Here is a 25,711-nt window from a genome sequence, read left to right on the forward strand (position 1 = left end):
TAACGTAAACTCACCCCATTCCGTACAAATGTGCGCAACCGCGACATTCAAACGAGGCTGCAAAGAAAACTAATGGGACTGTAGCGACTGTGTTGACTTCAAAGTCTGGGGTGTGAACTACGTTTCAGTTCAAGCGCTGATCGACATGGTAATGGCTCTATAGTATTGGAGAAAAGTTGAAAAAACGGACCCTCCGTTACATCGTGACGTGTCATGCCGTAACGTACAGCACGCATAAAGCAACTATTTCTGTCTTACAATCTCTCTCTACCAGGTGTAGCACTTCTCTCATCGTTTAAAAACAAGAAATGGACAGTGACGGGGTAAGGGGGATACCTAGACATTTTTTGCGTCATCACTGCAACCGATCATGACTTTCAAAAGCCACTGTTAACTTTTGAAGATCACTTTAGCACCGCCCTAAAAACCCGATTCAAATTCGACACAAAACTTCAAATAGGTATGTAATGACACATTAAATAAACTCTTTATAGTGCTTTACTTACATTTTAGAGGCGATAAGGTGATAAGTTGGAAAGATCGAGTGAAAAAAAGCTGTTTCCCCACACGACATCTCTCCTTCTCACTATCACGCATTAGTTTCGCTTCCCCACCCGCCATTTAAAAAAAAGACCCAACGGCGCTCATTGCCTTCTTGAATCATGCAGAAACGGGCAGCGTGGAGGTCTCGGCATGGATTTTGTTGGAAAGGGGAGAAATTGTGCTTTACAATGGTATTGACATTACAGTTGATCTGGAAGTATTACGTTTTTTGGGCGCTAAAATAAGGTCAATTGTACAGACCAAGGCGATGTACAAAAGTGAGTGAGTTTACATTATACAGTTAAGAAAGCTACCTACATTTTCAGATATTACACATTTCTAGTTTAGTCACAAAGTCGTTTTCATTTCATGTTAAGAGTACACTGTTAGCTGGCTCGCTAACGTTAGCTGGCTCACTAACGTTAGCTGGCTCGCTAGCTAACGTTACATGTATGATCTGTGTAGTAATATTCTTATCTCAGAGCCATTTGCGTTGCTAGTTATAGCCTAATGTTAGCTAGCTAACATTGAACCTGTGTCACACCCTGGCCTTAGTTATCTTTGTTTTCATTATTATTTTAGTTAGTTCAGGGTGTGACATGGGGAAGTATGTGTTTTGGGTTGTCTAGGGGTTTGTAGGTTTAATGGGGAAATGTCTTGTCTAGGTGTTTGTATGTCGATGGCTGCCTGGATTGGTTCTCAATTAGAGACAGCTGTGGTTTATCGTCTCTAATTGGGAGCCATATTTAAGGCAGTCATGGGCATCATGTGTTTGTGGGTAATTGTCTATGTTGAACGTTTGTTGCTTGTCTGTGCACTTACGTTATTTAGCTTCACGGTCGTTTGTTGTTTTTGTTAGTTTGTGTATAGTGTTCGTTTTCGTGTTTTTCTCTCTTCCACAATAAAGAGATGTATTTTGCACACGCTGCGCCTTGGTCCAATGTCTCACAAGAAGACGATCGTGACAACCTGGTTGGTCAGCTACCTGCAGATTCATGCAGGGTAGTAACATCATGAGTTGGGATTATGGTTCATTGTTTAGCTAGCTAGCTACATGTCTTACCTAAATACTCCACTATGCAAGTATCCATTTCAATAGAATGTTCATGATTTCACTGCGACACCACAGCTGTTGATAGACGTAGCTGGTAAATTCGCTCTGGCAATCTAGTCAGATTTCAGAGCACTCTCGTCTGAGTGCATAATGATGCATATTTCTGTTTATGAACATGTATACAAATTAAGCCTAGTAATCGGCTAGCATACAATAAGTCATACTCATTGTTCTTTTCTTCATATATTTTAGTTTGACTCATTTCAGTCACTATTACCGTACCTACGAAGCAGTGGCAATAAATCCTCCTTCAACACTACAGTAGCTGTACCGAGTTTATCTGTCTGCTAAGCTTAAGAAGGGGACTCTTTTGCGAGGGCAGAACAAAACGACTCCACTATGCACGTATCCATTTCAATAGAATGTTCATGATGTCACTGCGACATGACAGCTGTTGATAGACGTAGCTGGTAAAGAGCGCAGAATAACTGACAAATTTACAAATGCTCAACACCCGTTGAATATGGCCGTTGGCAAAAAAGCGCAAATTGTTGCCAGCAGCACAGTTGCAGTCACCAAGGCTTTGGATAACAGAAAAACAGCCTAACCACTACAGACGTGGGTTCGATCCGAGGCTGTGTTGCAGCCGGCTGCGACCGGACGACACATGAGGTGGAGAACAATTGGCCCGGCGTCGTTCGGATTAGGGGAGGGTTTGGCCGGCCGGGTTGTCCTTGTCAAATCGCGCTCTAGCAACTCCTGTGGAGGGCCGGGCGCAATGCATGCTGACACGGTCGCCAGGTGTATGGCGTTTCCTCCGATACATTGGTACGGCTGGCTTCCAGGTTAAGCGAGCATTGTTTCAAGAAGCAGTGAGGCTTGGCGGGGTCGTGTTTCGGAGGATGCACGGCTCTTGACCTTCGCCTCTCCCGAGTCCATACGGCAGGTGCAGCGATGGGACAAGACCGTAACTACCAATTGGATATCACAAAAATTGAGGAGAAAAAGGGGTAAAAATATATATACTTTTTTTAAAGCCTAACCAGCTCTGCTAAGGCGAGTAAAATGGTCAGAGTGAGCTGTTCTCTCATTTGTGTCTGGAAGTAGCTAGCCAACGTTAGCCAGTTAGCTTGGGTGCTTGATTGCGGTCGTTCGGACAGAACCCTTAAAGAGATGGGTGGGGCTAAAGCTTAAGAGGGTGTGAACGATGCTGAATGGGTGAAGACAAAGAAGAGCTCTCCAGTAGGTACCAAAACATTCAAAGGTCAATTTCTCAAAAGTGAGGTTACAAGTTTATCAACTTTCAAAACAGAATGACTTTCCCATTGTTCCTGAACTGTAATGTATGATATAACATTTTCTAGCCCTGAGTCTCTACTTTTATCCAATGTAAAAAACACCATTTTAATTTTTGCTACATAAGACGAATTGAGCCGGTCGTTCAGAATTTGATTTGAGCACTTTTATTTCCATGTCTAATCAAGCGGCAGGTAGCCTAGTGGTTAGAGCATTGGACTAGTAACCGAAAGGATGCAAGATCGAATCCCTGAGCTGACAAGGTAAACATCTGTCGGTCTGCCCCTGAACAAGGCAGTTAACCCACTGTTGTCACGGTTTTCTTCCTGGGATGAAGGAGAGGACCAAAATGCAGCGCGGCTAGTGTTCAACATATTTAATAAACAAAGAGACGAATACGTGAACACTATACAAAATACAAAATAACAAATGTGAAAACCGAGACAGACCTATCTGGTGCAGAACACAAACACAGAGACAGGAAACAATCACCCACAAAATCCCAACACAAAACAAGCCTCATATATATGATTCTCAATCAGGGACAACGATTGACAGCTGCCTCTGATTGAGAACCATATTAGGCTGGACACAGAAACAGACAAACTAGACACACAACATAGAATTCCCACCCAGCTCACGTCCTGACCAACACTAAAGAAGCAAAACACATAAGAACTCTGGTCAGGACGTTACAACTGTTCCTAGACCGTCATTGAAAATAAGAATGTGTTCTTAAATGACTAGCCTAGTTAAATAAAGGTTAATTTTTTAAAATAATAATTATTATTTTCTCATGGCTCGCTCTTGTCCCTCTGCAGCAGACATACGGTGAGCAATATGTTTGGAACATCGAATTGCAAAAAACTCACAGAATATACACTACAGAGCAAAAGTTTGGGGTCACTTAGAAATGTCCTTGTTTTTGAAAGAAAAGCACATTTTTCGTCCATTAAAAAAACATCAAATTGATCAGAAATACAGTGTAGACATTGTTAATATTGTAAATGACTATTGTAGCTGGAAATGGCTGATTTTTTATGGAATATCTACATAGGCGTACAGAGGCCCATTATCAGCACCATCACTTCTGTGTTCCAATAGCACATTGTGTTAGTTAATCCAAGTTTATCATTTTAAAAGGCTAATTGATTATTAGAAAACCCTTTTGCAATTATGTTAGCACAGCTGAAAACTGTTATGCTGATTAAAGAAGCGATAAAGCTGGCCTTCTTTAGACTAGTTGAGTGTCTGGAGCATCAGCATTTGTGGGTTCGATTACAGGCTCAAAATGGCCAGAAACAAAGATCTTTCTTCTGAAACTCGTCAGTCTATTCTTGTTCTGAGAAATTAAGGCTATTCCATGCGAGAAATGGATAAGAAACTGCAGATCTCGTACAACGCTTGTACTACTCCCTTCACAGAACAGCGCAAATTGTCTCTAACCAGAATAAAAAGAGGAATGGTGCACAACTGAGCAACCCCGGTGCACAACCCCGGTGCACAACTGAGCAAAAGGACAAGTACATTAGAGTGTCTAGTTTGTGAAACAGACACCTCACAAGTTCTCAACTGGCAGCTTCATTAAATAGTACCTGCAAAACACCAGTCTCAACGTCAACAGTGAAGAGGCGATTGCGGGATGCTGGCCTTCTAGACATATTCTCTTGTATGTGAGTGCAGAACACAGAGAGTGGGTGTTGTGTGCCTGGTGGTTGGTTAGAGAGTTTGTATTGTTTGCTTGTTGATTTGTTAAAGCAGTCAGCTGGTGTATTAGATTAATATTCTTGTGGTCAGGTGTGGTATTTGGGAGAGTGAGCCTTGTTCAACTCGTTCTGCCAAGGAGATTTCACAAATATCGATTCAGCATTTCCTGCTATATTGCGCTGCAGACAGGATGAGAGCAGCGCAGAGAATGAAGGGTCCTTAAGATCTGAACAGGCTTTTCAAAGGACAGCACTAATGCATGTTCTCCATTGATCGTCTGAGTAAATGTGCTGCTGTCCAGCCTCTAAAGGTCTGACAGGCCTGACAAAGCTGCAGCTAAGGACACATACTGAGCTATTGAGTACTACTGAGAGTCAGGCACTTATAGTACAAAACCTACAGTCTGTATGTGCTGCTGGTATTGATCTCGCTGTTTTATAACATGGCTGGAGGCCATGGTGTCTGTCTATCATACTTATGCCCTGAGTATGTGTGGTGTGTATATGTGTGTGTGTGTGTGTGTGTGTCAGAGTTTCTATTCCAGTGCTCAGAATGACAGAAATCACATGTAGATTATGATAATGCATTTTAACAGAAAATACAACTCATGTAATGAAGCAGCCAAAGAAATGGCATTTTCAAACATAAAAAAATACAAATATATAGAGAATTTTTTTTGCTAATAAAAAATAAATAAAAAATAACAAAAATAACTTATTTACATACAGTTAAAGTCAGAAGTTTACATACACTTGGGTTGGAGTCATTAAAACTTGTTTTTCAAACACGCATGATACAAGTAATTTTTCCAACAATTGTTTACAGACAGATTATTACACTTATAATTCACTGTATCACAATTCCAGTGGGTCAGAAGATTACATACTGTACACTAAGTTGACTGTGCCCTTAAACAGCTTGGAAAATTACAGAAAATTATGTCATGACTTTAGAAGATTCTGACATCATTTGAGTCAATTGGAGGTGTACCTGTGGATATATTTCAAGGCCTACCTTCAAACTCAGTGCCTCTTTGCTTGACATCATGGAAAAATCAAAAGAAATCAGCCATTATCTCAGAAAAAAAATTGTAGACCTACACAAGTCTGGTTCATCCTTCGGAGCAATTTCCAAACAAAAGGTACCACGTTCATCTGTACAAACAATAGTACGCAAGTTTAAACACCATGGGACCACACAGCCATCATACCGCTCAGGAAGGAGAAGCGTTCTGTCTCCTGGAGATGAACATACTTTGTTGCGAAAAGTGCAAATCAATCCTTGAAAAATGCTGGAGGAAACAGGTACAAAAGTATCTATATCCACAGTAAAACAAGTCCTATAACGACATAACCTGAAAAGCCGCTCAGCAAGGAAGAAGCCACTGCTCCAACACTGCCATAAAAAAGCTAGACTACGGTTTACAACTGCACATGGGGACAAAGATTGTACTTTTGGAGAAATGTCCTCTGGTCTGATGAAACAAAAATAGAACTGTTTGGCCATAATGACCATTGTTATGTTTGTAGGAAATAGGGGGATGCTGGCAAGCCGAAGAACACCATCCCAACCCTTGAAGCACGGTGGTGGCACCGTGGGGGTGCTTTGCTGCAGGAGGTACTGGTGCACCTCACAAAATAGATAGCATCATGAGGGCATCATCTAAATGATGTGGATATATTGAAGCAACATCTCAAGACATCAGTCAGGAAGTTAAAGATTGGTCACAAATGGGTCTTCCAAATGGACAATGACCCCAAGCATACTTCCAAAGTTGTGGCAAAATGGCTTAAGGACAACAAAGTCAAGGTATTGGAGTGGCCATCACAAAGATTGACCTCAATCCTATAGAAAATTTGTGGGCAGAACTGAAAAAGCGTGTGCGAGCAAGGAGGCCGATAAACCTGACTCAGTTACACCAGCTCTGTCAGGAGGAATGGGCCAAAATTCACCCAACTTATTGTGGGAAGTTTGTGGAAGGCTACCCGAAACATTGGACCCAAGTTAAACAATTTAAAGGCAATGCTACCAAATACTAATTGAGTGTATGTAAACTTCTGACCCACTGGGAATGTGATGAAAGAAATAAAAGCTTAAATAAATCATTCTCTCTGCTATTATTCTGACATTTCACATTCTTAAAATAAAGTGGTGATCCTAACTGACCTAAGACAGGGAATGTGTACTAAGAATAAATGTCAAGAATTTGTTAAACTGAGTTTAAATGTATTTGGCTAAGGTGTATGTAAACTTCCGACTTCAAGTGTACATACATACATACATACATACATACATACATACATACATACATACATACACAGTACCAGTCAAAAGTTGACACACCTACTCATTTCAAAGGTTTTTCTATATTTTTACTATTTTCTACATTGTAGAATAATAGTAATGACATCAAAACTATGAAATAACATATATTGAATCATGTTGAAATGAAAAAAAGTGTTCAACAAAACTAAATATATTTTAGATTCTTCAAAGTAGCCACCCTTTGCTTTGATGACAGCTTTGCACTCTTGGCATTCTCTCAACCAGCTTCACCTGAAATGCTTGTCCAACAGTCTTGAAGGAGTTCACACATATGCTGAACACTTGTTGGCTGCTTTCCTTCACTCTGCGGTCTAAATCATCACAAACCATCTCAATTGGGATGTCGTCGGGTGATTGTGGAGGCCAGGTCATCTGATGTAGCATTCTATCACTCTCCTTATTGGTCAAATAGCCCTTACACAGCATGGAGGTGTTTTGTGTCATTGTCCTGTTGAAAAACAAATGATAGCCCCACTAAGCGAAAACGCGATGGGATGGTGATTGCTGCAGAGTACTAGCCATGCTGGTTAAGTGTGCCATGAATTCTAAATAAATCACTGACAGTGTCACCAGCAAAGCACCCCCACACCATCACACCACCTCCTCCATGCTTCACGGTGGGAACCACACACGCAGATATCATCCGTTCACCTACTCTGCGTCTCACAAAGACAGGCAGTTGGAACCAGAAATCTCAGGCCAAAAGGACAGATTTCCACCGGTCTAATGTCCATTGCTTATGTTTCTTGGCCCAAGCAAGTCTCTTCTTCTTATTGGTGACCTTTAGTAGTGGTTTCTTTGCAACAATTCGACCATGCAGTCTCCTCTGAACAGTTGATGTTGAGATGTGTCTGTAACTTGAACTCTGTGAAGCATTTATTTGGGCTGGTAACTCCAATGAAATGATCCTCTGCAGCTGAGGTAACTCTTGGTCTTCCATTCCTGTGGCGTTCCTAATGAGAGCCAGTTTCATCATAGCGCTTGATGGTTTTTGTGAATGCACTTGAAGAAACTTTCAAAGATCTTGACATTTTCCGGATTGACTGACCTTCATGTCTTCAAATAATGATGGACTGTCGTTTATCTTTGTTTATCTGAGCTGTTTTTTGCCAAATAGGGCTATCTTCTATATACCAACCCTACCTTGTCACAACACAACTGATTGGCTCAAATGCATTACCTTCTCTAGGGTAGGGGGCAGCATTCAGAATTTTGGATGAAATGCATGCCCAAATTAAATTGCCTGCTTCTCGGGCCCAGAAGATATGATATGCATATAACTGGTAGATTTGGATAGAAAACACTCTAAAGTTTCCAAACTGTTAAAATAGTGTCTGTGAGTATAACAGAACTGATTTGGCAGGCGAAAACCTGAGAAAAATGTGCGTTAATCTGCGTAAATTGTTTACATACATTTCTGTTAATGCATGTATTAATTACAGTCATTTATTTGGAGAGTTCACAACCTGCTACATTTGTGAGAAACAAGCTTTGGTTTATTTCATAAGCATCATTTACGAGATTTGTCCATTTTTTCATTGTTCATTGTTTGGAGTCCTCCATGTGAGCAATAAGCCTGGTTTTGGTTTCTCTGTCCTGATAATGTTGCCCGCGCTCCTACCTGAACACTCATAGAAGTAAGTACCTGGTCTGCTGCATGGAAATGAAGGAAAGTGTTGTTTTTTCCCCATCCATTGCAAATGTAATATATTAAAGCTATAGATCCTCACAGGAAGCTAGTTGATAAATCTTTCCAATAATCTCCAATCCTCAATGTGAAAGCGCAATAGGCCTATTTTTTATCATTTTAATTCAGAATTTTAGGATTAACTACGGGACAATTATTTTGAGAAACAAAAACGTTTTGAATTGCATCCATGTTTCAATGGTGGGATTTTGCCTACAGGCTACTTTGAAACAGGGTAAGACATGCCTCCATAATATGAAATAAACATTTAGGTTTCAAACAATGAAGTAAGTTTTCAAAATGCATACTGCCTCCAGCTCACATTGTAAAGTGGTGGGTGAAGTGTTGATAGCCTGTTTTCTGCACTTGACTGGTGAATGGGAGGCACGATTCAATTTCCAGTTGAGAAATCAAAATAGTATATATTTTTAATAGTGCACAAAACTGTTTTTAACACGCAATTGCATTTAGAATTGTTGTGCAATGGGCGCCTCCCTAGTGGCGCAGTGGTCTAAGGCACTGCACCGCAGTGTTAGCTGTGCCACTAGAGATCCTGGTTTGAGTCCAGGCTCTGTCGCAGCCGGCCGCGACCGGGAGACCCATGGGGCGGCGCACTATTGGCCCAGCGTCATCCAGGTTATGGGAGGGTTTGGCCGACAGGGATGTTCTTGTCCCATCGCGCTGTAGCGACTCCTGTGGCGGGCCGGGTGCTTCCTCCAACACATTGGTGCGGCTGGCTTCCGGGTTAAGCGGGCATTGTGTCAAGAAGCAGTGCACCGTGGCTGGATTGTATTGTGTTTTGGAGGACGCATGGCTCTCGACCTTCGCCTCTCCCAAGTCCGTACGGGAGTTGCAGCGATGGGACAAGACTGTAACTACCAATTGGATACCACGAAATCGGGGAGAAAAAGGGAGAAAAAAAAAAAAAAAAAAACATTTGTTGTGTAATGAATGGGTTTATAAAAACATGTTTGTGATAGTTGTGTTGGATAAATAAGATACATGACTCACGAAAATACACACAGGCCAATTTAATTCCGCTAATTAACCTATAGACTGATAAGCATGACAGTCAAATGTTTTTCCATCAATGAATAACACGCATTATTAAGCAATGGTGTTTTTTCCCCCAGGTCATTTAACAGCTTTTCATTTTGGGGGGGGGGGGGGGGCAAAAGCCGGCAAACGGAAACCCTGGTGTGTGTGCATTTATGTTTGCATATGCTTTAGGGGTGGAATTACTAATGAGTAGATGCCTTGTGTCTGTGAGTCGTGTGAGTCTGAGTCTGCGTGTGTGTGTGTGACTCACTGAGGCAGCTGTGGCCGTAGTGCACCATGAAGTCTGCCCCCAGGGCCCGAGCCGTGAAGTCGTCCACGCAGCAGGCTCCGTACGTCACATCACCCATCACAATGGTGTCTGCCTCTGTGAACCTGGGACAGACACACACACACACCATGATAAAAACCACTCCTCTGACCGTACATGAGCACAAACTGAACTGTCCCTGTCATTCAACAAACACACACAGCTCAGTCTATTAGCCCCACTGACCTCCCCCTCTCCCGATGGTTACCATGGCGAACAATACCCCACCCGGCTCCGAGCATCATGATAGGGTCAGCGGGATCAATCCCCAGTCTCAGCATGTTACCATGTACTAACTGTCTCTGACTAGGACAAGTCATTAAGTATATCAATCCTCCGTCCCAGCATGTTACCATGTGTCTCTGACTAGGACAAGTCATTAAGTATATCAATCCTCCGTCCCAGCATGTTACCATGTACTGGCTGTCTCGGACAAGTCATTAAGTAGATCAATCCCCAGTCTCACCATGTACTGGCTGTCTCTGACTAGGACAAGTCATTAAGTAGATCAATCCCCAGTCTCAGCATGTTACCATGTACTGGCTGTCTCGGACAAGTCATTAAGTAGATCAATCCCCAGTCTCACCATGTACTGGCGGTCTCTGACTATGACAAGTCATTAAGTAGATCAATCCCCAGTCTCAGCATGTTACCATGTACTTACTGGCTGGGACAAGTCAAGTAGAGGGACTAGGAGCGACTCATACCACTCAGATATTGCTTTCCCATCTCTTTCTGTTTGACATGCCAAACATCAATAGGGCCTATAGAGCATCCCTGAACAGGAGTCAATCATCATTGAACAGAGCAGCAATCAGTCAGTCAGTCTGCATCAACAGATGAGATATATTAGAGTGTCAGTTTGAATAGAGGCTTAGTGGGGGGTAGGGGTAAGTAAGGACAAATAAGGGGGAGGGGGACGGGGTAATAGGGTACTGGCCCAAGTATGGATTTATAGCACATCTGGATGGAAACTGCAGAGGCAGGGTCAATTACAGATGATCTGTCAATCTGTGGTCTTAGCATAAACATACTTTCAACTTCCCTATCCCCAACTCCACATTACATACACCTACTACAGAAGGTCTGTTCTAAGGAGAAAGCCACAGAGCTAAACCAGTTTTTACTTTTTCTTTTGCTTGAATATATTAAAAGCAGCGAATTAATTCATTCTGCATTTCATCATCCCTTCCGGGGGATTAAAATGCAAAGTAAAACTCCTAAACACTGAATAAAAGGAGTGAATGCAGAAAACTGGGAGAGAGGTGTGAATGGATAAAGTACAGAGTTTGGAAAGAGAGAACTGGAGATGAGGAGAGGGGGGTGTTGTGGTTTACTGACTGTGTTTTGACATATTTAGGCTAGCCAGTATAGGTAGTAATAAAAGTGAGAATAAAGGTGAAAACAGGAGACTGCATCAGACAGTGTAGCCTACCCACCAACCCAGTCTGACTAACAACAGCTGGCTGTCTACTGCTGCCCAGTCCACAAACTATTAGATACTGGACACAGGCTACAGATGCCATGTCCTCCCTCTCTCCCTGTTTTAATTTCTCTCTTTCACTGGTGTTCATTGTACCTTCAACCTTCAGTTTAATAAGAGATAGAGTCTGAACTTTGAACTTTCTCGTCTCTCTGTTTACACCCATCTCCTTCTCTAATTCTCCCTCTCTTTTTATATCTATCTTTCTCTGAATCCCTGTCCCTCTCCTCAATCTCTCAGTGCTCGACTACCTTCACCCTCCATGGACTCTCTTTATATTTGCTCTCTTCTCCATTTCCCTCTCTCTCTTCCTCCAATGGCTGCTCTGCTGTGAAGGACACTACAGTCCACCTGAGCCTAGTAAAACACAGCCACACGGATGAAGGGAACTCATCCAGTAAATCAATATTGTCCTTCCAAGATATGATTCGCTTATCCTTTCTCTCGTCAAGGTCTTGATTCAGTGTGTGTTGTGTGTGTGACAGAGAGAGAGCGGCGCAATCGAGGGATCATGATAATGGGAGACTATGACACTAAGTGTTAGTAGCTGTCTCTGAACAATAGGCTTCCTTAAATCTCACGACAGCTGTTCTTTTAAAGCATACTAATGACATTGTTAGAGCCGCATAAATGTATGTCTCCCAGCTTAGAAATATATAGGGCTATCCCACAAGAATGCTGAAGAGAGATGCCCTGCAGTCTGCCCGCCACAGCAGCAGTCTACCCGCCACAGCAGCAGTCTACCCGCCACAGCAGCAGTCTACCCGCCACAGCAGCAGTCTACCCGCCACAGCAGCAGTCTACCCACCACAGCAGCAGTCTACCCACCACAGCAGCATACTGCAATATCTACAATTCAAATGACAGCACTGCAGAATATTACTGTATCTAATAAAGCATCCATCTGCAAGAAATAACATTATTATGCCATCTTATTGGTGCTACACATCTCATTATCTCTACTGCGTGAATACACTGAAATACCTGGGTAATAAATGCAGTGAATCTGATTACAGAGCTGAGGCCCCAATGAGAGATGTGATGCTACCTGAGACCGGGAGAGTAAGTACAGAGCAAAGAGGAGCACAATCCCCCTGTTCCCCTGGAGAAGGGCTGAACGAGGGAGAGAAAGGAGGAAAAAGAGAGGGTGGAGAGAGAGAGATGGGGGAGAGAGAAAGAAAAAGAAAGAGAAACATTGAGGGAGGGACAAGAAAAAGTAGAGAGAAAGAGAGAATGACGGCTATCAGTGTTTACAACAACCCACCCCTCAAGCCCCATCTCACACAACCCTCAAGCCCCATCTCACACAACCCTCAAGCCCCATCTCACACAACCCGCAAGCCCCATCTCACACAACCCGCAAGCCCCATCTCACACAACCCGCAAGCCCCATCTCACACAACCCTCAAGCCCCATCTCACACAACCCTCAAGCCCCATCTCACACAACCCTCAAGCCCCATCTCACACGGGGACTTATGAACGATTGGCCGGGATAACACATCTCTCCCTCTCCCACCCTCTCGTCTCCATTTCCTGGGCATATCAGCTGTAGTTACCATCTCTGGCTCTTGAGCTGAAACATCAGAAGTGAAATGTCATTAAGATGTCATTTAGATGACAAGAAGCCTGTGAACTCCTTGTTAATTAGGGCCCCTCTTTAGCAGACAGTTAGAACAGAGGTCAGAAGTCAGAGGTGATTGGAGAGTTGTGGTTAGGTACTGCACAGACAGAATGCATAAACTCAAAATCAGACCAGCATCTTTGTATGCATGCATAAACACACTCACTGTACAGCTTGACTAAGGGATTGACCAGTGACAATGTATCATTGTAGATCAGCGGGGGGCTTTATTTACATAGCGGATCGATACCGTTCTCTCCCACTGTCAAGGGGAATCACGCAGGTAGCATGAAAGTAGATCCATCCACTTCCCGCTGTCCTCGGGAGATGAAATCCTTGCCTGACTGCGACAGGAATTTCATCAGAGCCCAGCATGGGAGAAAGAGGGGCCTGTCAGTTTGGGCTCTCTCTCTCTCTCCGGGTTGGGAACAGCACCGCAGCAGACAGATAGACAGACAGACGCAGATTGACAAACTTCCCCATCGTCCTGAATCAGTGCACCACCACACAAACCCTCTCCCTGTCAACCAATGACACTTCTTCCCTTATGACAATTCATTGTTTGCGCTTTAACTAACATGCTGCTTTAATTAGTTTGATTAGGTGCTGACAGGCGTTGGGGTTGTCACTGAGCCTCTATTACGACGATTCCTGTCGCGTTGCGCTCGAGATGGATGGCGTTTTGATGCGGATGTGCATTGAAATATGTTAAGAACTTCTCCCCTCAATACATACTTGTTGTGCATTCAATCATGATGTTTCAGACACTAGTAGCCAACAGACCAAACACAAGTCTGACTGTTTACTACGGAGAGACATCAAAACACCAACCTGACTTGACAGACGATACAAACAGCTGTCTGTGTGTGTGGCGTGTACCTCAGGTCACATCAAACTCCAGCAACATTCTACAATACGTCTAACTGTAGTTGTTTGCGAGGGGAATGGACTAATGGAGTTGTACACAGACCACAGTGAGCGGGCTTCAAAAAAGGGTCCAGTCATATGAAACAAAACATTTACCAACAAATGAGCCATTGAGACAGCAGACACAGCAGACATAGCATGCTGTGATCCCTATGCTTGTCTTTAATATGGGCCCATTGCTGTCGCTGTGATTTATGAACAGCAAAACTATTTGAAACTCCCAGCTGTGTGCCGCGGTGCACCCCCCCAGCCCGGGGACTGGGATTGTAAGTATGGGTGGGGGTGGGGGTGTATGCGTGTGCAAGGCAGGAAGAGGGAGGAGAAACAGAGAGAGGGAGAAACAGAGGAAGAAGGGACGAAGTAGTGACCTGGTCTGCTGAGTTTACTGAGAGGAGAGGAGACTCAGTAACACTTGGAGGACAATGGAATTCAGTAAGAAAAAGCATATTTATTGTTAAAAGTAGAACCAACACGTTTTGTCTTTTATCAGGGTTTTACTTACTGAGAGGGCCATTCCATTCCTAAATGTCTCAAACACGGAACAATAGCCTACTTTTTCTTACATCAGGTGGAATAAGATCTGGCTTTACAGGGTGACTCTTTTCAGACAAGGGGATGAATGCAATGCCATCATTTCTGTGAAAGTGACCCAGTTCAACCCCTTGCCGCTGGTTGGGGGCCATGCTGGACAATGGCCAACAGGATCTGTCAAGGCAAAATTGTAAAAGTAAAATCTGTCACCCAGTAGGCCTTTCAGTCCATTAGTGAGCTGTAGCAATATGTGAAGCTAGCCATGTGTCTATGGTGCCCATTCTAGGCGGGTGTTATAACAGTGGAGACAGGAGAGTGTTCTCAGGGGAGAGGTAGACAGCCAGATAAGCAGGGTGGTCGCAGGAAGTGCTGACACCCTCTGACAACTTCACTGAGGAAGTGTGACAGCAGCGTCTGACCAGACAACATACAACAAAGTCACATTCAGTAGAAATACCCCCCCACACACAAACACACTACGATCATGTAGATCACTCAGCTTCTCCTCGTACACACAATCAGGTTACGGGTGTGACATATTTATATCCTGCACCTGGTGATGGTTCATCTTTTATTTCATTACATTTGAGACAAGAGCTGTGAGCAGGTATGGAGGGAGGATATTGGAGGAGAGGAAGAGGCACTTCCCTGGGTAATAGCAGGGCAACTCAGCGGAGAGAAAGCCTCATTATTTTCTCTTTAGAAGAATCAAGTTAGAGAGAAAGGAAAGGCACAAATATGGAGGGAGAGAAAACTGAGAAAAATGAAAGTCAGTGTCAGAGAGGGAGATGAGAGAGGGAGACAAGAGAGAGATGATAGAGAGAGATGATAGAGAGAGATGCTAGAGGGAGATGAGAGAGATGCTAGAGGGAGATGATAGGGAGATGAGAGAGATGCTAGAGGGAGATGCTAGAGGGAGATGAGAGAGGGATGCTAGAGGGAGATGATAGGGAGATGAGAGAGGGATGCTAGAGGGAGATGATAGGGAGATGAGAGAGAGATGCTAGAGGGAGATGAGAGAGGGATGCTAGAGAGAGATGCTAGAGAGATGATAGAGGGATGCTAGAGGGAGATGATAGAGAGAGATGACAGAGGGAGATGATAGAGGGAGATGATAGAGGGATATGATATTGAGAGATGAGAGAGATGATAGAGGGAGATAATAGAGATAGATGATAGAGAGATGATAGAGGGAGATAATAGAGATAGATGATAGAGATAGATGATAGAGGGAGATGATAGAGACAGATGATAGAGACAGATGATAGAGACAGATGATAGAGAGAGATGATAGAGAGAGATGATAGAGAGAGGTGATAGAGAGATGATAGAGGGAGATGATAGAGATATGATAGAGAGAGATGATAGAGATATGATAGAGAGAGATGATAGAGAGAGATGCTAGAGAGATGATAGAGTGAGATGATAGAGGGAGATGATAGAGAGAGATGATAGAGAGATGCTAGGGAGATGAGAGAGATGAGAGAGAGAGATGAGAGAGAGAGATGATAGAGAGAGATGATAGAGAGAGATGATAGAGAGATGCTAGAGATAGATGATAGAGGGAGATGATAGAGGGAGATGATAGAGGGAGATGATAGAGTAGCTAGGGAGATGATAGATGGAGATGATAGAGGGAGATGATAGAGCGAGATGATAGAGAGAGATGATAGAGAGAGATGATAGAGAGTAGTTAGGGAGATGATAGAGGGAGATGATAGAGAGAGATGATAGAGAGATATGATAGAGAGAGATGCTAGAGAGATGATAGAGAGAGATGATAGAGAGAGATGATAGAGAGATGCTAGAGAGATGATAGAGAGAGATGATAGAGAGAGATGATAGAGGGAGATGATAGAGGGAGATGATAGAGGGAGATGATAGAGTAGCTAGGGAGATGATAGATGGAGATGATAGAGGGAGATGATAGAGCGAGATGATAGAGAGAGATGATAGAGAGAGATGATAGAGAGTAGTTAGGGAGATGATAGAGGGAGATGATAGAGAGAGATGATAGAGAGATATGATAGAGAGAGATGCTAGAGAGATGATAGAGAGAGATGATAGAGAGAGATGATAGAGAGAGATGATAGAGAGATGCTAGAGCGATGCTAGAGGGAGATGATAGAGAGAGATGATAGAGAGATGCTAGAGGGAGATGATAGAGAGAGATGATAGAGAGAGATGATAGAGAGAGATGATAGAGAGATGCTAGAGGGAGATGATAGAGGGAGTTGATAGAGAGATGATAGAGATAGATGAGAGAGAGAGATGAAAGAGGGAGATGATAGAGAGAGATGATAGATATAGATGATAGAGAGATGATAGAGAGAGATGATAGAGAGAGATGAGAGAGGGAGATGATAGAGAGAGATGATAGAGAGAGATGACAGACATTTGTAATGTCTTTATTCTTTTGAAACTTCTGTGAGTGTAATGTTTACTGTTAGTTTTTATTGTTTATTTAACTTTTGTATATTATCTACCTCACTTGCTTTGGCAATGTTAACATATGTTTCCCATGCCAATAAAGCCCCTTGAATTGAATTGATAGAGAGAGGGAGAGAGAGAGAGAGAGGAGAACAATATAAGAGCAATGGAGTGAGTTAAAACACAGATAAGGAGGTTGTGTGATGAAGGGGGTGTAAATGAGGTGGTGGAGGGAGGAGAAGGCCTCTGCTGGCTGAGGCAGATGAGCTGTTTGCTCCGGGGTTTGTAATATTAATAAATCTGATATCAGTAATCTGCTTTGCACACACAGAACACAGAAAGTCCCCCTCCAAAAAGAAATCTGTCAGGGCCACCGTGTTGGATGATGGTGATTAAATGTTGCTCTACTTCTTCCTCTCCCGCCTTTCTCTCTGAGCGTTTTGCTCGACAAAGCTTTCTTCCATTTAGCGTTCTCGTACAAACACTATGACTCCCACGCCCACGTCTTACACCAGGAAAATTGGAAGACAAAACACGGGTAAAAATGACAGACTAATTGTAATCATCGAGAGTGAATGGGTACATTAGATATACTGGTAACGTGGTAACATGGGCGGCAGGGAGGCGGGCAGGCAGGCGGGGAGGGAGGCAGGCAGGCGGGGAGGGAGGCAGGCAGGCAGGCGGGGAGGGAGGGAGTCAGGCAGGCGGGGAGGGAGGCAGGCAGGCGGGGAGGGAGTCAGGCAGGCGGGGAGGCAGGCAGGCGGGGAGGGAGTCAGGCAGGCGGGGAGGGAGTCAGGCAGGCGGGGAGGGAGTCAGGCAGGCGGGGAGGCAGGCAGGCGGGGAGGGAGTCAGGCAGGCGGGGAGGGAGTCAGGCAGGCGGGGAGGGAGTCAGGCAGGCGGGGAGGGAGGCAGGCAGGCAGGGAGGGAGGCAGGCAGGCAGGCGGGGAGGGAGGCAGGCAGGCAGGCGGGGAGGGAGGCAGGCAGGCAGGCGGGTTAGGGAGGCAGGCAGGCAGGCGGGTTAGGGAGGCAGGCAGGCAGGCGGGGAGGGAGGCAGGCAGGCGGGGAGAAAGGCAGGCAGGCGGGGAGGGAGGCAGGCAGGCAGGCGGGGAGGGAGGCAGGCAGACAGGCGGGGAGGGAGTCAGGCAGGCAGGCGGGGAGGGAGTCAGGCAGGTGGGGAGGGAGTCAGGCAGGCGGGGAGGGAGTCAGGCAGGCGGGGAGGGAGTCAGGCAGGCGGGGAGGGAGTCAGGCAAGCGGGGAGGCAGGCAGGCAGGCGAGGAGGGAGGCAGGCAGGCAGGCGGGGAGGCAGGCAGGTAGGCGGGGAGGGAGGCAGGCAGGCAGGCGGGGAGGGAGGCAGGCAGGCAGGCGGGTTAGGGAGGCAGGCGGGGAGGGAGGGAGGGAGGGAAGCAGGCAGGCAGGCGGGGAGGGAGGCAGGCAGGCGGGGAGGGAGGCAGGCAGGCGGGGAGGAAGGCAGGCAGGCGGGGAGGAAGGCGGGGAGGAAGGCAGGCAGGCGGGGAGGGAAGATGGGATGAAGCTTAAACAGATGTTTTCAGTAACACCATTAGATAATCCTTTAACTCCACCAAAAACAAGATCATTACTGCTGGGTCTAGTTCGGTGAGCGTATCTCATCTATTTGTTCTGGCAGGTTCTCAAACAGCCCGGGACCGGGTCATTATGCAAAAGACCACAGCTTTATCAACATACAGACCCTCTAAACTCCATAGCACTGCATTTTGAAAGGCGCTTGAATCCAACAAAAAAACGAAACAAAATGATATGGCAACTGTTATGGGAATCCAATATTGTTGTACAGAGCTGGGAGTGGAGAACCCTAGTATGCTTCAATCTCATCTATAGAGAGCTTTAAAAAAAATGCAGACATCTATTATACACTGCTCAAAAAAATAAAGGGAACACTTAAACAACACAATGTAACTCCAAGTCAATCACACTTCTGTGAAATCAAACTGTCCACTTAGGAAGCAACACTGATTGACAATACATTTCACATGCTGTTGTGCAAATGGAATAGACAAAAGGTGGAAATTATAGGCAATTAGCAAGACACCCCCAAAAAAGGAGTGATTCTGCAGGTGGTGACCACAGACCACTTCTCAGTTCCTATGCTTCCTGGCTGATGTTTTGGTCACTTTTGAATGCTGGCGGTGCTCTCATTCTAGTGGTAGCATGAGACGGAGTCTACAACCCACACAAGTGGCTCAGGTAGTGCAGTTCATCCAGGATGGCACATCAATGCGAGCTGTGGCAAAAAGGTTTGCTGTGTCTGTCAGCGTAGTGTCCAGAGCATGGAGGCGCTACCAGGAGACAGGCCAGTACATCAGGAGACGTGGTAGAGGCCGTAGGAGGGCAACAACCCAGCAGCAGGACCGCTACCTCCGCCTTTGTGCAAGGAGGTGCACTGCCAGCGCCCTGCAAAATGACCTCCAGCAGGCCACAAATGTGCATGTGTCAGCATATGGTCTCACAAGGGGTCTGAGGATCTCATCTCGGTACCTAATGGCAGTCAGGCTACCTCTGGCGAGCACATGGAGGGCTGTGCGGCCCCACAAAGAAATGCCACCCCACACCATGACTGACCCATCGCCAAACCGGTCATGCTGGAGGATGTTGCAGGCGGCAGAACGTTCTCCACGGCGTCTCCAGACTCTGTCACGTCTGTAACATGTGCTCAGTGTGAACCTGCTTTCATCTGTGAAGAGCACAGGGCGCCAGTGGCGAATTTGCCAATCTTGGTGTTCTCTGGCAAATGCCAAACGTCCTGCACGGTGTTGGGCTGTAAGCACAACCCCCACCTGTGGACGTCGGGCCCTCATACCACCCTCATGGAGTCTGTTTCTGACCGTTTGAGCAGACATGCACATTTGTGGCCTGCTGGAGGTCATTTTGCAGGGCGCTGGCAGTGCACCTCCTTGCACAAAGGCGGAGGTAGCAGTCCTGCTGCTGGGTTGTTGCCCTCCTACGGCCTCTACCACGTCTCCTGATGTACTGGCCTGTCTCCTGGTAGCGCCTCCATGCTCTGGACACTACGCTGACAGACACAGCAAACTTTTTGCCACAGCTCGCATTGATGTGCCATCCTGGATGAACTGCACTACCTGAGCCACTTGTGTGGGTTGTAGACTCCGTCTCATGCTACCACTAGAGTGAGAGCACCGCCAGCATTCAAAAGTGACCAAAACATCAGCCAGGAAGCATAGGAACTGAGAAGTGGTCTGTGGTCACCACCTGCAGAATCACTCCTTTTTTGGGGGTGTCTTGCTAATTGCCTATAATTTCCACCTTTTGTCTATTCCATTTGCACAACAGCATGTGAAATGTATTGTCAATCAGTGTTGCTTCCTAAGTGGACAGTTTGATTTCACAGAAGTGTGATTGACTTGGAGTTACATTGTGTTGTTTAAGTGTTCCCTTTATTTTGTTGAGCAGTGTATAATTGGGTTATCAGATCTCAGAACAAGGCGTAAAAGGAGGAACCAGTGGACAGCACAGTGGGACCTTGGAGTGCTGAGGGGACATTAAAGGCTTTTAGTGGTGTTGCAGAGGGAATACAGTTTGATGGAATCTGATCTGAGGTCAGTCACTAGGCTTTAACCCCTCTGCTCAGCCAGAGACAGGATAAATCATGTCCCCCAGGTTTCTTTACATTATACACTGGTATGGATGAACCTTTTACAGCGCAGCTATTTTAAAATCATCAGTTCGGAGACAAAAAAAGGGCATGCTATAAAAATGGTGCTTTTCTCACTGGGATGTGCAAATACACTATCTGCAGCAACAAACACACACAAACTGCAATCCAAATCCCCATGCCCAAAAGGGCTATGTACAAGTGAGAGAAAATGGTTACAAAGATCTATCACTGTAGTGATAGTAATATTCTGTCTCTCTCTCTTCCTACAACCTCCCTCTATTATCTATCTGTCACTCTGTTCCCTCCAGTCATATGACAATTTCTCTCCTCCTCCTCCTCCTCCTCTTCTTCCACAACTGCTCTTAATTTCAACAACTTGTTTTGGCTTCTCTCCTCCTCCTCTCTTCCCTCCCCCTCTCAACATTTCTCATTCTCTCAATCCTTGGCATAGTCCACCGCCGTGCTGCTTTCTAGACCTACTGACATTCTACTAGAATATTCTACTCTTCTCTATCCTCCCCTGTTAGACATTACATTATTTTGCTCCCTCATCCCATAAGGTCATCCCTTCATCTTTGCCCTCCCCTCCTCCTTCACACTCTCTCCTTCAGAGGGAGCACAAGGCAGATGTGTAGCTAACCTTTACAAAGCAGGAAGCCATGTTACAAACGGCTCATTAGGTCCTACAATAGCCTCTCCGCTTTATACGTGGATACTACTCATCTCTGTTCACAAGAATCTGTATTTTCACATTCAGTTCAGATACACACTGAGTGTACAAAACATACCCCGTTCAAAGGCACTTCAAACTTTTGTCTTGCCCATTCACCCTCTGAATGGCACACATACACAATCCATGTCTCAAATGTCACATGGCTTAAAAATCCTTATTTAGCCTGTCTCCTCCCCTTCATCTACACTGATTGAAGTGGATTTAACAAGTGACATCAATAAGGGATCACAGCTTTCACCTGGATTCACCTGGTCAGTCAGTGTACAGTATTAAGGTTCAGAAATATGAACATTGTTGCAGTCCATTTCTAACCAACGGTATTAGAACATACCTGGAACTCTAGTTTTCTATTATTCAAATACAAAATTAGCCATTGACCCATTTCCATTTTGCTCACATTAAACTGGCTGTCAACTGCCTGCATTCACTCCAAAATAACATCTCAAAAGCCCAACACTAATTTTAAATGTGCATGAGCATATGTCCACACATATTCATGTTCCCCTTTGAAATTGCAGGTAATATATCGCTCTCTGTGTTCAATAATGTCTGCATGCGGTGGGGCTGGAATGTACGGTTGGTCCTAAATGATTTTGCCTGGTCTGAGTTAGTGATACAGGAGTGAAATAGGAGAGAGTTGGCTGAAACCTTGAGTTTCCCGAGCAGAGCACTGGACACTCCGTATCTCACACACACAACGCTAGGCAGACAGACAGACAGACAAACAGACGGGCGGGCGGACGGACGGACGGACAGACGGTCAGACGGAAGGACAGGGGAATGTTTATTTCATTACTTCATAAATAACCAAGATTCCCTCAAAAACAGCACACTGATGAGTTCCCTGCTCCGCTCCCTCCGTCTCCCAGTGTAATTAGCTACTGTGGAGTTCTGTCGTCAGCTGCTCACTCGCTCATATTTCATTTAGGTGCCGATCCCAAATGACACCCTATTCCCATTATAGTGCACTACATATGACCAAGTTCCATAGGGCTCTGGAAACAAGTCGTGCACTATAGGGTATAGGTTACCATTTGGGATGTACCCAGGCAGTGTGATGGAGAGAAAGGGCAGAGCGTCAGCCTTTCAGTCTCTCTATAAAGCCCATCAACTCCCCATGGAGTTGTCCCCCTGGACATACAGACAGCCGGGAGGGACGACAACAAAGTCTATATGATGCTTCATCTCTGGAGTGCATCGATTGTATTTTCAAGACAGGTCAAGCAATTTCCCAGGTGTTATCTGCCAAGGCATTATATGAGAGCCATTATATCACCAGCAGCTATCCGCCATCCTCCAGTCAGAGTGGTGATTTAAGTTGGCCAATATAACAGAGTGGTCTATAGTTTGTGGTCCTCCAGGGTTGTGATGGCTGGGATATGAGATACAGGTGTGGGAGGATATTTTCCACCTGTGACTTCCTGCAGCAGGCTGCACTCAGAGACTTCTCACTAAACCTGAAATAGCACTGAAAACTTATCTGGTCGTGGGGATGGGAGTGGGCCGGGCATACTATAGCTGCCTGGTCCAGTTGTGTCCGGATGTTTGTGTCTGCCTGTCTCTGCTCAGGGCCCTTAGACCGAAGCAGGAGAGCTCATTAGTCAGAGAGATGCCCTGTCTCTGTGTGTCTCTGTGTCTCTGTGTGTCTGTGTGTCTGTGTGTGTGTGTGTGTGTGTGTGTGTGTGTGTGTACACACAATGGAGGCCCTGCTGCTCTCTACACCCAGTGGGAGCTTCTTATGTAATTGGTGGGGACAGAAGGCCGGGACACACACTGTCACACCCAGGCTCCCGCTACCTACTGCTCAGCTGTGCTGTGGGAGGAACGGAGAGGCTGGGGGGCGAGTGATGAGACGAGGGCAAGGAGGCTCCTGCCAGTCTTCCTCTATAGTGGCAGGGCTGACATTTACCATGGAAGGCTGTGGGCTGAGGCTTCTCCTGCTGCTCACACATACGCTACTGCAGACTAAAATGAATAAAAGTGTTTGAAATTGATCAGGTTCTGGCTGATGAAGCCCCAGGATGGGGTCCAGAGAAATGATGGAGTGACCAGAAAGGTCTGAGACAGCAGGGGGTCGGGCTCTCTGTGTGAGTGTGAATGTGAGAGAAAGAGAAATAAGGCTCTAAACTCCCATTTCATTCACTCTGCTGTCATGGACACAGTGGCAGGTCAATCACTGCCTGTGTTTCATCTGACATGGCATTCAACTGGTGAGGCTGTTGATCTAAGTGGCGTGCTGACATGAAAATAGCCAGAATATCTAACCACTACATTTATAACAAAGGGCCAGTCAATCATAAATAACATTCTCCAGGGCCGGCACAGTGACAAATCTATGTTTGAAAAGCCAAAATATACAATTGACTTCCTCTTTGTTTCATACTGTGAAGTGCGTGAGTGTATGAGTCATTGAATAGGGCCCTCTGTTTCATAATGCTCTCATGTCATGTACCTTCACCCCCAAGTACAAGATCCTAGTTATGCCACAAGTCAATATCTCTCTGTGGAGGAGGCCCATCTTTTCCGTGCCAGAGAGCAGGTGACAGAGGACATTAAATGTTACTGCCGCCCCCCTCCCTCTCTACTTCTCTCTCCTCCCCAGTCTCCAGGATTAGGCCATGGATGAAGACAACACAAGCCCTGGCTCCCCACTCCCGGAGGAACACAGTAAATATTAAAGGAAGTTCATCAAAGTATCATTCAAGGCTGCGGTGAAGACAGATGGCCTGGCATCAAAGGCAATGAAACATATGGCGGGATGACAACACACACCGCCGCCCGCCTGTCCAAGTTAGGGATTCTTTCTGTTGTTCTGATCACTTTTTTCCTCGCTTGTGTTCTTATCTGTCTGTTTACTTGTTATGCAAGTTGAGTTATGCCTTAAGTTTCTTTGAATGGCTTTGGCAGTTATCAAGAGAGATGCTGCACCAAATGGCACCCTATTCCCTAGATAGAGCCCTATGGGGCCCTGGTCAAAAGTAGTGCCCTGGTCAATAGTGCACTATTTAGGGAATAGGGTGTCATTTGGGATGCAACCAGTGTGTAGCTGTATTACAGGGAAGCAGAGGATACAGTGTGAAGTCAGAGCATGCCTATTCAACTGGAGCCATTATAGCAGACCTTTACAAGGTTTACTAAGTTCTTTGTGGGCCTATCAAAGCCTCTTTAAAGAACAGAAGCAGGCCTGCTTGTGGGAGACATTCTAAATGATCAGTGGAAGTGTGGTGCAGCCTCTCTACTTCTCTGTGGGAGAGAGTATGCTTACAGGTGCCTGTGTGGAACAGATAGCCACATATTCTTAGTATGAGCCCTCCATAGTGTGGCTGTACAGACATATACTGTACTGTTGAAAATGAGAGCAGCTTATACAAGCCTACTACTGTCTTTGTTTCAGTGTGTGTCCATACATGTACATTGCTTATTTCATGAGCACCTCTGTCCCCTTGTGTAGGCGTTCTCTCTGGCTGTATGTGAGCACTGAGCACTGTGCTGAATCTATATCCTGGAGGTGTCAGTCTCTACCTAGTGCCTGTGTTTTTGTCTGTGTGTGTGCGTGAGAGTGTGTGTGTGTGTGAGCGCCTGCGAGCGTGTTCACTCTCATAGTTGATGTGTATTAACTGATTGCATGGGCTAGAATTCAGAGCAGCTTGCTCTCATTAGGCTTTATAGCTGTCCATCCCACCCTCCTTACCCACGGGGCAGCTTAGCCCCTTCATCCCTACACTGATATGGACAGCTATAAAGCCATGGCCACGCCCCAGTCCCCACACCACACTGACTGACGACCATATCAAATCAAATCAAATCGTATTGTTACATACACATGTTTAGCAGATGTTAATGCGAGTGTAGCGAAATGCTTGTGTTTCTAGTTCCGACAGTGCAGTAATATCTAACAAGTAATCTAACAATTCCCCAACAACTACCTAATACACACAAATCTAGAGGGGTGAATGAGATATATATAAATATATGGATGAGCGATGGCCAAGCGGCATAGGCAAGGTGCAATAAATGGTATAAAATACAGTATATACATATGATATGAGTAATGTAAGATATGTAAACATTATTTAAAGTGGCATTGTTTAAAGTGACTAGTGATCCATTTATTAAAAAGTGGCCAGTGATTGGGTCTCAATGTAGGCAGCATTAACAGTCTGATGGTCTTGAGATAGAAGCTGTTTTTCAGTCTCTCGGTTCCAGCTTTGATGCACCTGTACTGACCTCGCCTTCTGGATGGTAGCGGGGTGAACAGGCAGTGGCTCGGGTGGTTGTTGTCCTTGATTATCTTTTTGGCCTTCCTGTGACATCGGATGCTGTAGGTGTCCTGGAGGGCAGGTAGTTTGCCCCC

The 25,711-nt window shown here is 45.3% G+C and overlaps 1 protein-coding gene across 2 annotated transcripts in view; it reads right to left on the reverse strand.

The window, feature by feature from the left end:
• Positions 1 to 25,711, reverse strand: part of LOC139548764 (2-(3-amino-3-carboxypropyl)histidine synthase subunit 1-like) — a 127,458-nt gene that overhangs the window by 83,734 nt on the left and 18,013 nt on the right. For both annotated transcript variants that reach the window (XM_071358583.1, XM_071358582.1), the window contains exon 4: positions 9,922 to 10,043. In XM_071358583.1, the coding sequence (XP_071214684.1) occupies positions 9,922 to 10,043 (122 nt within the window). The remainder of the gene's footprint in view (positions 1 to 9,921; positions 10,044 to 25,711) is intronic.

The sequence above is a fragment of the Salvelinus alpinus genome, chromosome 22, assembly GCF_045679555.1.
Source record: "Salvelinus alpinus chromosome 22, SLU_Salpinus.1, whole genome shotgun sequence".
Lineage (NCBI taxonomy): Eukaryota > Metazoa > Chordata > Actinopteri > Salmoniformes > Salmonidae > Salvelinus > Salvelinus alpinus.